This window comes from Sorex araneus, chromosome 3 (assembly GCF_027595985.1).
Source record: "Sorex araneus isolate mSorAra2 chromosome 3, mSorAra2.pri, whole genome shotgun sequence".
NCBI classification, from domain to species: domain Eukaryota; kingdom Metazoa; phylum Chordata; class Mammalia; order Eulipotyphla; family Soricidae; genus Sorex; species Sorex araneus.
In genome coordinates this window covers 8,580,962-8,596,228 of record NC_073304.1, presented here as the reverse complement: position 1 = coordinate 8,596,228, position 15,267 = coordinate 8,580,962, and the positions used below count along the sequence as shown (strand labels likewise).

The window sequence follows — 15,267 nt, the reverse complement described above, 5'->3', positions numbered from 1 at the left end:
TGGTTTTTTTTGGTCAATTTGTTTATTTGACAAAATTTGACATTCCATGCATGAAAGAAGCCTTTCAAAAATGCTTTCACTTCCTTCCTTATTTCACTCAGTGTCAGGCTTCATGTATGAAGAAAATCAACATTCTGGGGGCCGGAGCAATAATAGTACTGTGGGTAGGGTACTACCTGACAAGTGACTGACCCATGTTCAGACCCTGGTCACATTCAGAGCCCACCAGGAGTAATCCCTGAGCGCAGAGTGGGAGTAATCCCTGGGCACTGCCAGGTGTGGACCCCAAACAAACAGCCCCCCCAACCCCTCCCAATTTCCTCTTTTTTGAGGGAAGTTTCTTAAGCAGTGATGGGGGCCTGGGTGCTACCCCTGGTAATACTTGGATTTAATGCTCAGGCTGTGGGTCTGGAGATGCTCAGGTACTTCAGGGTGGGAACCCACGGAGCAATATCTGACGCTGCTGATGTGCCATGTTCCTCACAGCTGCTTGAACTTGGGTCCTGATGCTGCATGTGTCCCTGACCATTGCACCATCTTCCCCACTTCTCCTCAGTTTTGTTATATGGAGAGTGAGCAAGGCTGCGGAGGGAAATAGAATCTTTCTCATAAGATTGCTGAGAGGCTGACAAGAGCTGAAACAATGAGGCACTTAGCACAGTGCCTGGGAAATAGTAGTAAATCCTAAAGAAGGACAAAAAAAATAGGAATAAAGTCTCCTAGTTTTGGGCCATACCTGACGGTGCTCAGAGCTTACTCCTGACTCTGTGCTCTGGGATCGCTCCTGATGGGGCTCGGGGAACCGTCTGAGATGTGGGAGCTTGATCTTGGGTCAGCGGTGTGCGCGTTCTAATGCTGTCCTGTTACTCCAGCCCTAAACCCTCATACTTAAGAGTCGTAAGAAGAGTCTCTAAAGAGTCATCACTTTGTATTTCATTGCCATTCCCTTTTGATCAAGTTGAAGAAAATGTTGCTGTGAAGTGGTCTGAGTTCTTCTGAGGTTTGTGCTCTGAGTCACGGCCTCTGAGCCAAACTCACAGTTCATTATAGATCTCTGTTGAGAGACAGGACAGTCGAGGCCAAGCAGGTGAATATTCCCCAGGGCGTCTCTGTAGAACCGGTCATTTGAATTTCAGATGGTGTCGGTGGTGACTTCACTTCACCTTCTGTCTTAGGCAATTCAGGGCATTCTGTGGTTTTTTTTTTCTCTTTAGGGATTATAATTTACTTTTTTGGTGCAATCATTTTCTTTGGAGAAATGGAGCTGCATTGATCGACGAGGTGCTTGGTAATTCAGGGATGCCTTGAGGGATTGCCCTTCGTGGGAGCAACTTAAAGAGTGACTAATAATCATCAACTTCTGTTGATCTCTGAGGTTTTTTAATTTCCCTGACATTGCTCCTTGGGTCTTAAAAGAGTCCCGATCACAAAACGCTTAATAGAGTTTAGCTCTGAGAGTTTCAAGTGTCCTCTGGTCTCCGTCTGCTAATGCTTCCCTCTGGATTTGAACTGCCTTGAACCCCACTGCTCGGGCCTGGCCGTCTCCTCTCCTTGCAGTTTCCAGTCTAGCTTTCAGATATGTGACCCTGTAAGAATGCACCCTCTGTGAGTCGCTCTGGGGGAGGGGTGGGAGGGACTTCAAATTGGACCTCTCGGATACTTTAATTTCAAAACCTTGATCCAAGGAAGCTGCTGAGTGAGCATGTAAAACCCCCTCCCATCGCCAAACCTGATTGCTCTTAGATGAACTAGAGATTGCAGTGCGTCCCAGGGCATCACTAATATTCTGTGGACACTGAAGATGAAGAAGGAGCCTGCTCTTCGTTCTTCATTGCCCTGTGCAGTGAACCTGATGCTCAGAGTTCTTGGCACAGGTTTTCCGGTCCGTCGTTGCACAAGAAAAGCACTATTGTCGTGCTCTTCTCCTTGGACTTGAATCGACTGTTTTCCTTTTCTTTAGGGGAGTGTCTTCACATTAAGATGTTTGTCCATCAACAAGGAGGACTTACTAATCCATGCATACAGATGGACAACTTTGTGTAGTTTTTTTTTTTTTTTAATGGGCTGGAGCAGTAGCACAGCAGTAGGGCGTTTGTCTTGCATGCAGCCCACCCGGCTTCTATTCCTCCACCCCTCTCGGAGAGCCCAGAAAGCTACTGAGAGTATCTCGCCCACACGGCAGAGCCTGGCAAGCTACCTGTGGCATATCCAATATGCCAAATACAATAACAACAAATCTCACAATGGAGATGTTACTGGTGCCCGCTCAAGCAAATCGATGAGCAACAGGATGACAGTGACAGTGACAGTGACGTGCTAAGAATGAGCAGCGGGCCACTGCACGGTGTAGAGTTTCTCTGCACGGGGCTATGTGTGGAAGTGACTTTATCACTTACGTCCAAGGAGAATTGCCAAGTAACTTACCTCTAAGTCTCAGGGTTTTCATTATAATTATGTAGTTATCATTTCTGTGCTTCTTGAGGCCAAACAAATACCCACAATTTAGAATGATGGGGATTCTTAATATGAGTTAAAAATTTAATTGTCATTGCCATTTTTGGTGACCCAGAGAATGAGGATGATTTAAAAAAATTTTTTATTAGTGAATCACTGTGAGGTACAGTTACAGACTTAAAACTTTTTGTGGTTGTGTTCAGTCATACAATGCTCGAGTACCCATCCCTCCACCAGTGCCCATTCTCCACCTGATGATCCCAGTATCCCTCCCACCCTCCATCCCAACCCCCTCACCCCACCCCGCCTCTGTGGCAGGGCATTCCCTTTTGTTCTCTCTTTCCTTTTGGGTGTTGTGGTTTGCAATAGAGGTATTGAGTGGCCATTGTGTTTGCTCTATAGTCTACTTTCAGCACGCATCTCCCATCCCCAGTGGGTAAATGAGGTTGGTTTAAAAAAAAATTTAGTGAATGTTCATTCACCTAACACCCAGTGACTGTTTTAACAACTACCGCGTGAATGAATGAAGCATTTCCCTTCACTTTTGCTATTTAATTTTTGCTTAATGCTTCAAATGCATGACTTTTCACAAGTTAACCGCTAAAAAATGTACCCGAATAACATATGTGGAAATGCTTTGGAAAAGTATTAATGACTCTGCCAATATGATGATGAAGATGGTGGTGGTGGTGTTGGAGTCAGTTGCCACGGTGACTCATTGTAAGAGTGCTCATCGTATACCTCCGGCAAAGTTTGTTACCTGGAGTAAGCCCTGAAGAATGTGTCTGTAAGTATGTGGATATTGAAAGAATTAGCAATGAAATTTGTGACACCTTTTGCTTGTGCTGGGAAGTCGGACTGCCTTGGTTCTGTACCTCTGAGTGTCCTTTCCCTCATCCCGGCAGTTGTAGCCTCGTGCATTACAGCTTTTAGTCAAAGCGGAGGATCTTCAAGGCAGGAGGCTCGTTCTTTCATCAAGGAATCCCAAAGAACTCCCCAACGGTATCTGGCTGCATTGTTTCGCTCCACATTTCCATTTCCAAATGTTGTTATTATTGACGAAATAAATATTTATTATTCTTTAAAAAAGGATGCATCTCTGAGTGTAGAACTGGATCTCACCAGCAAATGTACTAGGAGTGCTGTGTGGGCGTACAAGCAGTAAGGCTTGATTGTGGTTGGAAGCTCATTGCCATGTTTTTCTCATTCCACGGATTATTTCATTGTTTAAGGGACAGATTATTGAGCTGGGAAAGGGGAGTGAGAAGAATCTCACATGTGACTGTTGATTATAATAGCAGTTTGTTTTCTACTTGGTACCAGTTGACATAGGTGTGACATTTTAAAACCCGTGTAGCTATGCTGTGAGATAGATACAACATCCCCATTTTACAGGTGAGAAAACTGAGGCCCAGACCAGGTCGTTATTTTACCTGAGATCTTAGCGATGAGAATTCAAAGGACAGCTAGGTTTGCTTTTAGTTGACTCCAGTTATTATTTTTTTTAAAATATACTTTTAAGTCTAGGCTTCTTCATTTTTCCTTTTGTAAGAGAGATAATTTTTGGGGAGACATGAAAAACTCCACTTGTTGCGGGTGGGGGTGAGGATGAGAGTAGAGGCCACTCTTGAAATAGCTGCAGCAAATGACAGATGCATAATGAAGTCGGCGCTGCAAGAGTCGGAGAAGCTGGGAGCGGGGGCGGCGGGGAAAGGGCTCCTTTCGTCTCTGGTCTCTGTGCTCCCGGCCTTCTTAAAAGCCTGTGGGGTGAGTTCGGGCTCTGACACTGCAACGGAGGGAGCAGGGGGCACCCCTGGAATCTGCAAATTGCCCTTCTCAGGTCTTGCTTCACTCCTGATCTTTAGAGAGTTGTGTATTAATTCTGCGGTGCGCGATACAAGCACGGCGATTGTTCTACATGTCTGTATTAGTCAGAGAGCATTCTATTTATAAGTGAAATGATCTGATGAAGAGGATTTGCCTAATATTCTCGTGAAAAAAAAAAAGAAAAGAGATTTTGGAAGGGAGTCGCGGTTGACTTGTGAAGTACACGGTTTTTATTTTACTTTCCTTTCGACTTGTGTTTAAAAATTTCCATAATAAAGAGTAAACACGTAAGGTTTTCATCTTCTCTCTGCCTCCCCCGCCCCCAGCTGCATCCATCTGAAAATAAAGAATAAAGAGAAAGAAAATAGGCGGTTATATTAATGAAGAATTTAAATGCCATGGATTTAACTAACTTGAATGTTGTTTTCTGGCTAGTGACAGGATTCCAAAATTTGCTCCATTTTTATATTATTATCTCCCCCAAATTTCCCTTGGCTTAGTTCTCGATTTTTTGGATTTGTCAGATTTTAGACCATGCTCAGGGTTTACTCCTAGCTCTGTGCTCAGGGATCACTCCTGGTGGTTCTCAGGGTACCATATGGGGCTCTGGATGGAAAATACATTGGCACGTGCAGTGCAAGACTCTTATGACTGTACTTTCTCTCTGACCCTAGCTTAACAGTATTAGGGGTTTAAGCTATGCCCTCAACTAAGGTGGTTTAGCAATATCTGCCCATCTGAATTCTTCTCTGTGATCCTATCCAACAGAAGAGGAAGAGAATGAACTCATATTCCCACAGCAGGCTCACTAAAGTCCTTGTTCTCTGTTGCCATCTCTTAGAATGATTTCCCCTTTCTTTCCTAATAGCTGCATAGTATTCCACTGTGTAGATGTACCAAAGTTTCTTTAACCAGTCGTCTGTTCTTGGGCACTCGGGTTGTTTCCAGATTCTGGCTCTAAATATTCTTCTTAAGGGAGGTTAAGATCTACTTTCTGGCATCCAGAAGCACATAGGCTTTGAGCGTTTTGAGTCCTCTGAGAGTGGGGCATGGATCAGCCTTTGATCATAATCTCATGTAGCAAGTCCCTTAGAGCATAGAATGTTCCTTAGAACACTGTGCGTCCTCTGGAGGAAATTCTTTCCCCTTCCTTATGGAAACAGGCCGATCTTTCAAATCCTTCAGTCCAAAAACAGACCCATGTTCAGGCAGGACACATGCCAAAAAAGACTAGAGGTAGAATGTTCTGCCTAAAGAACTGATACAAATGGTTCTCCTAGTATCGTTCTTCCTCCAAGCAGGGGCACACAGAAGCATATAGAACTTGAATGGCATATCTATGATCCTAACTAGCCCAGGAAAGGAGCAGAAGTTGTAAGCCACTGGATTCTGCCAAGCATCAAGTGATCAGTGGATTCAATCTTCCTTTCAGTCACTGAACAGTTATTTGTTATCTGCAACCTAGCAGATGCTGGAAGTAGAGACTGCTAGAAGTAGAAAAATAAGAGAGATAGTTTCTTCTCGTGAGGATATTTGGCCCTGGTGTTCTAGACTGAGTGAGTTAGTTCGAACCCATCGTGATCAGCACTGTGATGGGGAGGGAGTACATGGGATATGTACTGAGAAAGTACTCAGGAGCCAGGTTGAATTGACCTTTTTTTCGTGAGCAGCGTTTGCCATCGCCATGGGCGTGGCAAGAGCTGAACTTTGAAGGCTTCCTAGTGCTCGGCCAGGTGAAGGATGACTGCTTCCCATAGGAAGGATGGCCTGTCGAGCCTTCCTGAGCTGTGGCCGCGGGTCTTTGTGGCCAAAGTGTGGTCCACAGGGGATAAAACAGAAGCTGAAGCTGAGCAGTGACCAGGGATCTGTTCATTCTGGACTGTAAGGGATAAGATTTGAATTTTAATCAGTAGGAAATGAGGGAGGCGTAGATTTTCAGTTGTTCCCTGTGGATATCAGATGGAAAAGGGATGGGAAGAGAATCAATAAAGACTTGACGGTAATAACCTAGGAGAAATTGCACAGTTTGAATGAAGGTCATGTGCCACTATGGGTGGAGAAGAGATTTTGGAGACAATTTCAAGATAGCACCAGTTGGACCGAGAAGCAGATGATACACACAGGAGCAGTCCTTTGAGAGAAATAAAGGGGTGTATCAAGACATATACTGAGTGATTTACATATACTGGGTGATTTAAATAGATTTAAATAGTTTTATATAGCATATAGACATATACTGGGAGACTTGATATCTTAATGATCTAATCTGGAGAAGACAAGAAAAACATACAAGGTATCTCCCCCACCCCCCACCCCATTGTGTGGGGTATTTTTTTAGCAATCCCAACTGGTGAACAAATGTTAAAATACTCTATACTTATGCCTATCATGGTAAAGCTAGTACAAAACGATTAGGAGCTGAAACTGGGCCAGTGGTGGTACCACGTCCTGGACTTTACATTGTGGAGGGAGAAACCAGTTTAAAAATAAGATGGATATAAGGCAAACGCTGTCAAAGCAACACATCAATAGCCCGTCTTTGAACAGGCTGTAGGGTAAGTTTTATTTTAATTTATTACTTGACAAACAAGAACCCTTGAGGCTTGGAGATATTAAATGACTCGTTTGAGGTCACACGTAGGGTGTAGGTGACAACTCACACTGTCTCCCAGATCTCTCTGTCCATGGGACCTCTTGATTACTCTATGACATGAGGGTCCAGTAATGAGAAGTAAAGCGATGTTTTGTTGAAAAAAAGAAAAACTGTAAATGATAAGGAGTCTATATAAAGAACATATAAAGTGAAATATTTATTTGGAGTTCTGTGGATTGAGAGAGATGGGAAGACAATGGAGCATGAAAGAATTCTGCATAATTTACATGTTACACAAGCAGATTTTCTTTGGAACTGATGTAATTTGGTGATAAAGTAAAAAAAATTCTATTTGGAAAAGTCAATAGGCTATAAAGTAGTTGAAGTTTATTTAGAAAAAAATTTTGGGGGGGGTGTCACACCTGGCAATGCTCAGGGGCTACTCCTGACTCTGCACTTAGGAATCACTCCTGGTGGTACTCAGGGGAGCATATGGGGTCCCGGGGATCAAACCTCAGTTGGCCTCATGTAAGGCAGATGCCCTACCTACTGTACTATTGCTAGTTAGAGTTTAAATTTTCAGTTCATTTCAACCACTGGGTTGAAGGTTGACCATCTGCTGCGTCACCTTCTAAGGCAGTTGCAAATGCTATATAAGATAATTCTCTTTCCAAAAAAAATATTGTTAAGGGATACTCAATTTGCAAAGGTGACATGAGTTTAGAATACTCTAGGACAGTTTATGAATCAGTGCTAAAGTTACAAAACAAATGATAAAATTTGGGTGGGGAAAACTCTTCAGCAGTATTCATGAACAGTGATCATACACCAAAATATTGATGATTGTCTCTGAATCACGGACCATTAGTTGATTTTATTTCCTTTGTGGTGTGTTCTCTTGAACATTATTCTCTGATGGTGATGAGCATACATCATTAAATATCTAAAAAATATGAATTGAGCCACTATTAAAAATACTCAACAAAGGCTAATGCTTAAAAGTTAACTAATGTTTAGATTAAAAATATGTGACATAGGCTAATGATTAAGAGTGAAAGAGATTTCAAATGTGTTATATGGTTCCAATTTTGTCCAAGTGTTTCTATATTTATGACGTCCATGACAGAGTTTCCCTTTTGTGGCCCTTTCTCTCTTCTAAGAAATGCTGGGATCATCAGAGAGAAGGCAGAGAAGGAGCAGAAAGCAGAGATTAGACTCATGTCTGCCTGGATAAAAATCATCCCTGTCTTCCACCCCCTCCTGTGTGTGCTTCATTTTCATCACGGCTTTAACAGTTGATGTTCTTGGCTGTTTTCATAAAGAAGCCAAGTTTGGAAAATTGTCTTGTCTCTCCCTCTTTCGTTTCCCTCCGTATCAGGACTGTACAAATCCAGCACCCCCTGGTCCTTGAGTACATGCAGTGGTGCACTCGGGGGTCTAGTTCTGGGAGCCTGCTGTTCACCTTGGAGAGTTGAGAGCAGTCATCACCGGCATCAGCATATCAGGAAGAGATTATGCTAACGATTGTAAAAAAAATATAATAAGATGTTCTGACAGAGGAAAATGGGGGTGGAAGTGAGGGAATCGGTTGAGACAGGACTGTCAGCCATGACATTTAAAATGTGAGTGGGAGTTGGCCAGACAAAGTGTGGAGAGAGAAGCATTCTAGAAAGAGGGTCAGCACCGATGAAGGTTTTCAGGCGAAAAATAGCTTTCTGTGTTTGGAAAAGTGGGCCAGAAGAGCCAGTGTGTCTACTTTTGGGGTACAACTGGAGGTTGGAGGCTGGCAAGGGCCTGGCGGGTACTCTGTGAAGGATCTGGGTTTTTACTCTGAGGGTGATGGGCTGCCACTGAAGCAGTTGCATGAAGTCGTTTCTATTTAAAACGGGGGAAAAAAAATCTCCTTAGCTGCTCTGAGGAGAAAGTGCAGGCGAGAGAGGCAAGTGAGAATCTGGAAGATGAGTGAGGAGGATTTTCAGGGCCCCCTGAGGGGCTCAGGAACGGTGGCAGCAGTGGCCTGAGGAGAGTGCTGAGGTTTATTTGGTGGGGGCTCTGGCGAGCTGTGGGGGACAGATTGGATGAAGGCCATGAGGGAAAGAGAAGAGGAGCTGTCAGGGATGATTTTTCAAGATGCTCGGCTTGAGGGACTCGGTCTACTAGATGGATGGTAATGGAGGCTTCTTTGGGGAGAGGGATGAACTTAGAGATCAGGCGGGATGAGGTTGGTTTTCCGTATCCCTACGAGTCACAAATGGAGGAATGGCACGGAGCTGGTCTGTGACTTCAGAGGGCCCCCTGGGGTGCCTGTGGAGAAAGACTGAGGGAACAGAGAGGAATTCCCAGAGGAATTCCATCATGCAACCATCATGGCACCGGACAGAGCATGCTAAGAGGGTCATGTTTTGGGACTAGGAGAAGGTGGCATCAGGGTGGGTGGGAGGCAGGGGGCGCCCATGATAGAGGTAGGACTCTCGGGAGCGGCTGCACTATGGAGTGGATGATGATGGGAAGTGCCCTTGTGGCTGGGGGAAGGGCACTTCCCTTCCCTGGAGGCTCCTGATGGTGGAAAAGGGCAGATTCAGAGCAATGGTACAGGTGGAGACAAGACTGAACAGAGGGGAAATAATATCAGGAGGCCTTTTGTTTCCTTTGGGCAAGGAGTTTTTTTGTTTGTTTGTTTTATTTTTTTTTATTAGTGAATCACTGTGAGGTACAGTTACAAACGTATGAGCTTTCGCGTTTGCATTTTAGTCATACAGTGATTGTTTACCCATCCCTCCACCAGTGCCCATTCTCCTCCACCAATGATCCCTGTATCCCTCTCAACACCCCCACCTGATCCCCCACCACCCCACCCTGCCTCTGCGGCAGGGCATTCCCTTTTGTTCCCTCTCCTGTTGGATGTTGTAGTTTGCAATAGAGGTATCGAGTGGCCTTCATGTTCGTATGGTCTACCCTCAGATAGAATCTTTCAACCTAATGGGTCCTCCCCAACATCCTCTACTTGGTGTTCCCTTCTCTGTCTCAGCTGGGCAAGGAGTTTTTAGAGTTTATTCAAATGCCTTGGAAATGATTTTCTGGGGGAGGGGCTGCTATAGGGACGGAGGCAGTGTTAGGACTGACCTTTACCATGCAAAAGGAGGAGAGAGATACCAAGAGGCGTTGGATAATGAACCATCTGCCAACTGTGTGCTAAGCTCTGGGCAAGGCTGGTGATACGTAACCCCTCGGTGTTAGTATGATTAAGCCCCTTTGTAGAGAGGAGCAAAGTGGGATGGAGTGGAGAGAGAGCCAAGGTCTTAACCCTGAGCTGTCGGGTGTCAGAGCCCCACACTCTCTGGCAGGCTCTCACAGGCTGACTGATTTCTGCCATGATGGAGCGGCCATTGTCAGCTCCCCAGTGAGTGGCTGACACGACAGAAACGAGCGTTGGCTGTCTTGGAGGCGAGAAGTCTGAGATCAAAGTGTTGGCAGGTTTGACTTCTCCTGAGGCCCGTCTCCTCGGCTTGCAGATGGCCGCTCTCCCGTGTCCTCGCATGGCCTTCCCTCTGCTCATACCCTTCCCTCGCGTCCCTCCTGTGTCCTAAACACCTCTTCTTCTATGGGCACCTGCAAGGCCCCCAGGGGCCCCTTGTTAACTTAATCACTTCCTTGAAGGCTTTAGCAAATGCCCTTCCCTTTTCTGGGTCCTTTAACAGTCGTGTTCTTGTTTATTGTCTTGATGTTACAGTTCCCGAGCCCTACTGCCAGCAGAGAGCCTGGCACTCAGCTATCGACATCTCTGTCCTGATGTTCACTCTAGTCCGTTTCTTCATCCTAGATTTCATTTCCCAATCTTGGTAACTTCAGTTTTGTCATCCAAAGTCAAGAGCATTCCTTGTCAGCATTCATTACTCATTATTCCCCTGTTCTGCCATTGTTTGAGATTAGGGCTTGCTTGTGTGAATCTAGGTGCTGGACACTAGTGTTGGACATTAGGGTCAAGGTTAAGGAAAGAAGTTGGGCCTGGGAGAAGTTTTGGAGAATGGGGTGGGATGAAATAGAAGAGGGGAGAAGGCGCTTTGCTAGAAAAATGTAGCTGTGGGGCCAGCTGACGATATATTTCCATCCAGCCAGTGATCTGGGTTTTGGGTCAGACCGGCAGTCCTCAGGGGCTATTCCTGACTCTGGGCTCAGGCATCATTCCTGGCTGTGCTCAGAACCATATGTGGTGCTGGGATCGAACTGGGGTCAGCCACGTACCAGGCCAGAGGCTTTATTTATTATTATTATTATTATTTTTTCCTTTTTGGGTCACACCCAGCGATGCACAGGGGTCACTCCTGGCTCATGCACTCAGGAATCACCCCTGGCGGTGCTCAGGGGACCATATGGGATGCTGGGATTCGAACCCGGGTCGGCTGTGTGCAAGGCAAACGCCCTACCCGCTGTGCTATCGCTCCAGCCCCAGGCCAGAGGCTTTATTCCTATATTCCCTGAATTGCCTCTTGGCCCCGATGTGAGTCTTTCTGCATCAATATTCAGGGATGTGGGTGGAGTGAAGAGCAAGAACACTGCTCGGCAAGGCCGCAGGGCTTCTTTACCTCAGCCCATGTGCACGGCTGAAATGTAAACAAATTTTATTCATATCCTCAGCACAAAAAGAAAGAAAGAAAGAGATTGCTGTATCTTGAGGGACCTCTCCCTGTTCTCAGATAGTTAAAAACATGAAACATTTAAAGAAATGTATGCCTCTGAAGACTTGGCTGCTTTTACCAATGCACAAACGAGCTTGAACTTTTTCTAGCTGCTTCTAGAAATTGTCTTTTGTGCTTACTCACTGCTATTTTTGTTCTCCTTTTCTCCCCAACCCCTTCTCTCTTCCTTTTTCAAAAAATTTTTATTTATCGATTATTGAGTTTCTACTAGATGTCTTTCATTAAGGGCAAAGAGTCAACTACGTAGTGTGGGAAATAGCCTTGTCTACCTGCAGAGAATTCCAAATGCTGTTTTAAAAGTAATAATGCATTTGTTCATTTATCCTGCAAATATATCCAGTGCCTACAACTGCCAGGGAGTGTGTTAGGCTTGGGATAGAGACATGAGTAAGATACAGTTTCTGCCTTCAAGAAATTTACAACCTGGTATAGAAAAATAAACAGGTAAGTAAACGAAGACAATGCAATGTGACGTTTATAAAATATTAAGAGATCTACAGAAGAGAATGATCGCTGTCTCTGGTTTTCCTTGCATGTTTGGATGCTCACTAAAAGGAGAGCTACTGCTGCATTTAATTCAATTTATTTTTTAGCATTTATTTTGGGGACCACACCCGGGTTGCTCAGGGCTGACTCATGGGTCTGTGCTCAAAGATCACTTCTGGTGGGCTTGGGGAACCAATGAGATGCCAGGGATTGAACCTGGGTTGGCCTCATGCAAGGAATGCAAGTGCCTTCTCTGCTGTTCTATCTCTCCGGCTTCCCCATTGCTGCATTTTAATGAAAGAAACTTTATAAAGAACATTTATTCATCTTAGACCTTTTTGAATGCTTGCAGTTGTTTTTGTAACAGTTTTGTGACTCTTGAATTATGAGCAAGCATCAGTTTGGAAGATCTATGACTTTTCTCCTCACCTGAGTTTACTGTGCACAGATCTGCTCTATGGACACCCGTGTTAAGTGGGAGCATGCTTAATGGTATTCCTGAAATGCTCTATAGGATTTCAATGTCTGCTCAGTATCTGCAACATCTGCTGAATATTAAGGCTTGAGAAAAGTCACAGTAATGAAGCATGACGGGGATGGTGGAGTGCAAAACTTCTGCTGGCGCTGCACATATTTCAAATATTTGGAAATTGGAACTATGTATTAATAAAGGGGCTCCCTCAAATGCAATTAAAAAAAGATGACCAAGAGAAGATCAAAAACACTGAGAAGAAAATGAATTTTGTAGATTATGTAATTGACACATTTCTTTGAATGTGACTTTTTTTTTTTTTAAGAAAAAAACCTTTTTATAAGAAGCGCTTTACAACCAGATGCTTAACAGGGTCGATTGAGACAATTGAATATCAACTTGTTGCTTTCTTCAGAGGTGATAAGCTAGGCAAGCTCACGGTATGAACATAGACTTATTTTTGACAGGAAATGTTAATCCTGTTACGGAAAAGCTGGTGGCCTGTGGGCTATGTACGATCTAGACTCTGTGTCTAACCTATTAACAGCTGAAAATTGCTTGGATGTCCTGCACCGAACACCTCCTGTCTGCATATTGACTTCACTTGGAATTGTGTTCTAGAGTATGTCCTGGTGAACAGAGCACAGGATGGGAGTCGGGATTTAGAGGGTCTGATTCAGCTCTGCCGTGAACTGCGACTGTGCCCCCTTTCCCTTCTGCAAGATGACATGGTGCCGGCAGAAGGTCTCTTCGTCATTCTGTGATTCCACGTCCCAATACCTATCAGCGTTTGCCCGTCTTAGTGTGATGTCAACCAGCATTTCTGTGGTTAATGGGCACCCAGGAGCACTTCCCAGGGGCTGTTGGGAACAGCCCCGCTTTATTTCTCCAGGACTTGATACGTCTTCTGTGCCCTGCTAGCAGTGAGCCTGCTCCACTGAGGGCTCCCTGGATAGCCTTAAAGAGCGGACACATGAACAGTGCTGGGAGCTTTGTGAAGAGAAGACTGGGAGACGCTGACTGTCATGGCTCCTTGGGATTTGACTAGACCGCAGCCAGTCTTGGCTGCCAGGTCAAAGGTCAGGTCAGGAATGTGGACATGCTGCTGACTGCAGGTAGGTCAAGGAGGGACCAAGAGCCTGTTTCGTCCTTTCTGAATCTTGAGAAGATCTGGGCAGCCACGTTCAGGAAGCTTTTAGCAAGTCTCCAGATTTATGAAAGTCCTTGGAAGACAAATGTGACATTCATTTTCCATGTTTTTTTTCACCTCCCAAATCACTGTATGGTTACTTAATACTCACAAAGTAACTTGACATTTTTTCATAGTTCAGATAGTTTCTAAATGACCTTTAGTAAACATTTATTCACTTAGAAATCTGGTTTTGATTGATACCTTGGCACTATGGACTTAAAATATTTAGGACTTTGAGTGTTGTTGGAAGACCTTTGAATTTTCTCCCCAGTTTTAGCTAAGCAACATCAAATATAATTCTCTGGTAGGAGAGATTTACATCCTACTGTTATTTTGCTAACTTGGGGTGATTAGAAAATGATTTGGACCCTACCTTTCTTAGTGAAAGAGTAATAGCTAATATGTGGATAGAATTTGCAATGTAATAACTAAAAATAATTTTGAATGTGGAATATTTGATATATATACACATATGAAAGGTCTTTTGCAATTTTCTCATGAATTCCAGTAAAAATTTACAGGATTTCCTTAAAATACTGATGAAATATCTGTTTCTTATTTAAAAATAATGATATACCTAATATATATTACAAGATGATTCCTCTTCTTCTTCTTCTTCTTCTTTTTTTTTTTTTTTTGCTTTTATCTAGTTGCTTCCAAGATCCGGTACTTACAGGAATATCATAACCGGGCACTCCACAATATTTATCCTGTACCTTCAGGAACAGATATTGCAAACACCTTGAAGTACTTTTCTCAGACCTTGCTAAGGTAAGCTTTAAAATAGCCTCTATTTTGAAAGCATTATTAGGTAGTATTGCTGAATTTATGGGGGTCTAAAATTTTTATTGAACTAAAGGTTTGAAGGGTCATAAGCTTTCTCATGCTCTGCCAGAAGTATCTAGACTCAAGTTCTCTGGGTGTATATAGCAGATCAGATCCCAGGTCTAATTGCAGAGAGGAAAAAAAGGAGTTGCTTGGTTCAAGTCGGCCTCCCTCAGCTGAACACCTTTCCAAGAGATTTGTGTAGTGCTAAATGTTCTATGGAGGACATTAACGGTGGAATTAAAAGGAAAACTTAAAGTTGCTCAAAATTAAGACAAGGAAATATTTGGTGCCTTAAAGAAATCAGAATTAGATAACAGTTCTGGCGGATCGCTCACCTCACCTATTTCCTAAAGTAGAATGTAGGGTAGTAGCGTGAGTTTTCAATCTGCACAACGCACCAAGTGTTCAACTTGGCTTTACCCTTGTTAAGGAAATTCTGCAAGAAAACAAAACCAAACACTGTTTGCCTTCACTAAAAGGGAGAAAGAAAGAAGGAGAGACCTAGCTGTTCCACAGTTCATTTTAGAAAAAAAAAAAAAGGCAGAAAAAAGTGAGCCTTTCAAGTAGATTCAATTGTTTGGGAAATAACATCCAGAAGTGAGAGGAACACTTCAATCTCTATTCAATTTGAAGGCTTGATTTCTCTCTTTACTGTGATTCTCTGTCTCCCTCCAGGTCTGATCTGGGAAACATACTGTTTCTTTCAGCGAATGTTTTC

The 15,267-nt window shown here is 43.8% G+C and overlaps 1 protein-coding gene across 15 annotated transcripts in view; it reads left to right on the top strand.

The window, feature by feature from the left end:
- The window catches only part of UNC79 (unc-79 homolog, NALCN channel complex subunit), a 295,942-nt gene that overhangs the window by 31,129 nt on the left and 249,546 nt on the right, over window positions 1–15,267 (top strand). For 13 of the 15 annotated variants that reach the window (XM_055133643.1, XM_055133648.1, XM_055133638.1 and 10 more), the window contains exon 2: window positions 14,372–14,492. In XM_055133643.1, coding sequence (XP_054989618.1) covers window positions 14,372–14,492 — 121 coding nt within the window. Of the gene's footprint in view, window positions 1–13,625; window positions 13,645–14,371; window positions 14,493–15,267 lie in introns of those variants that run through there. The other 2 variants (XM_055133652.1, XM_055133646.1) reach the window with 1 other exon arrangement.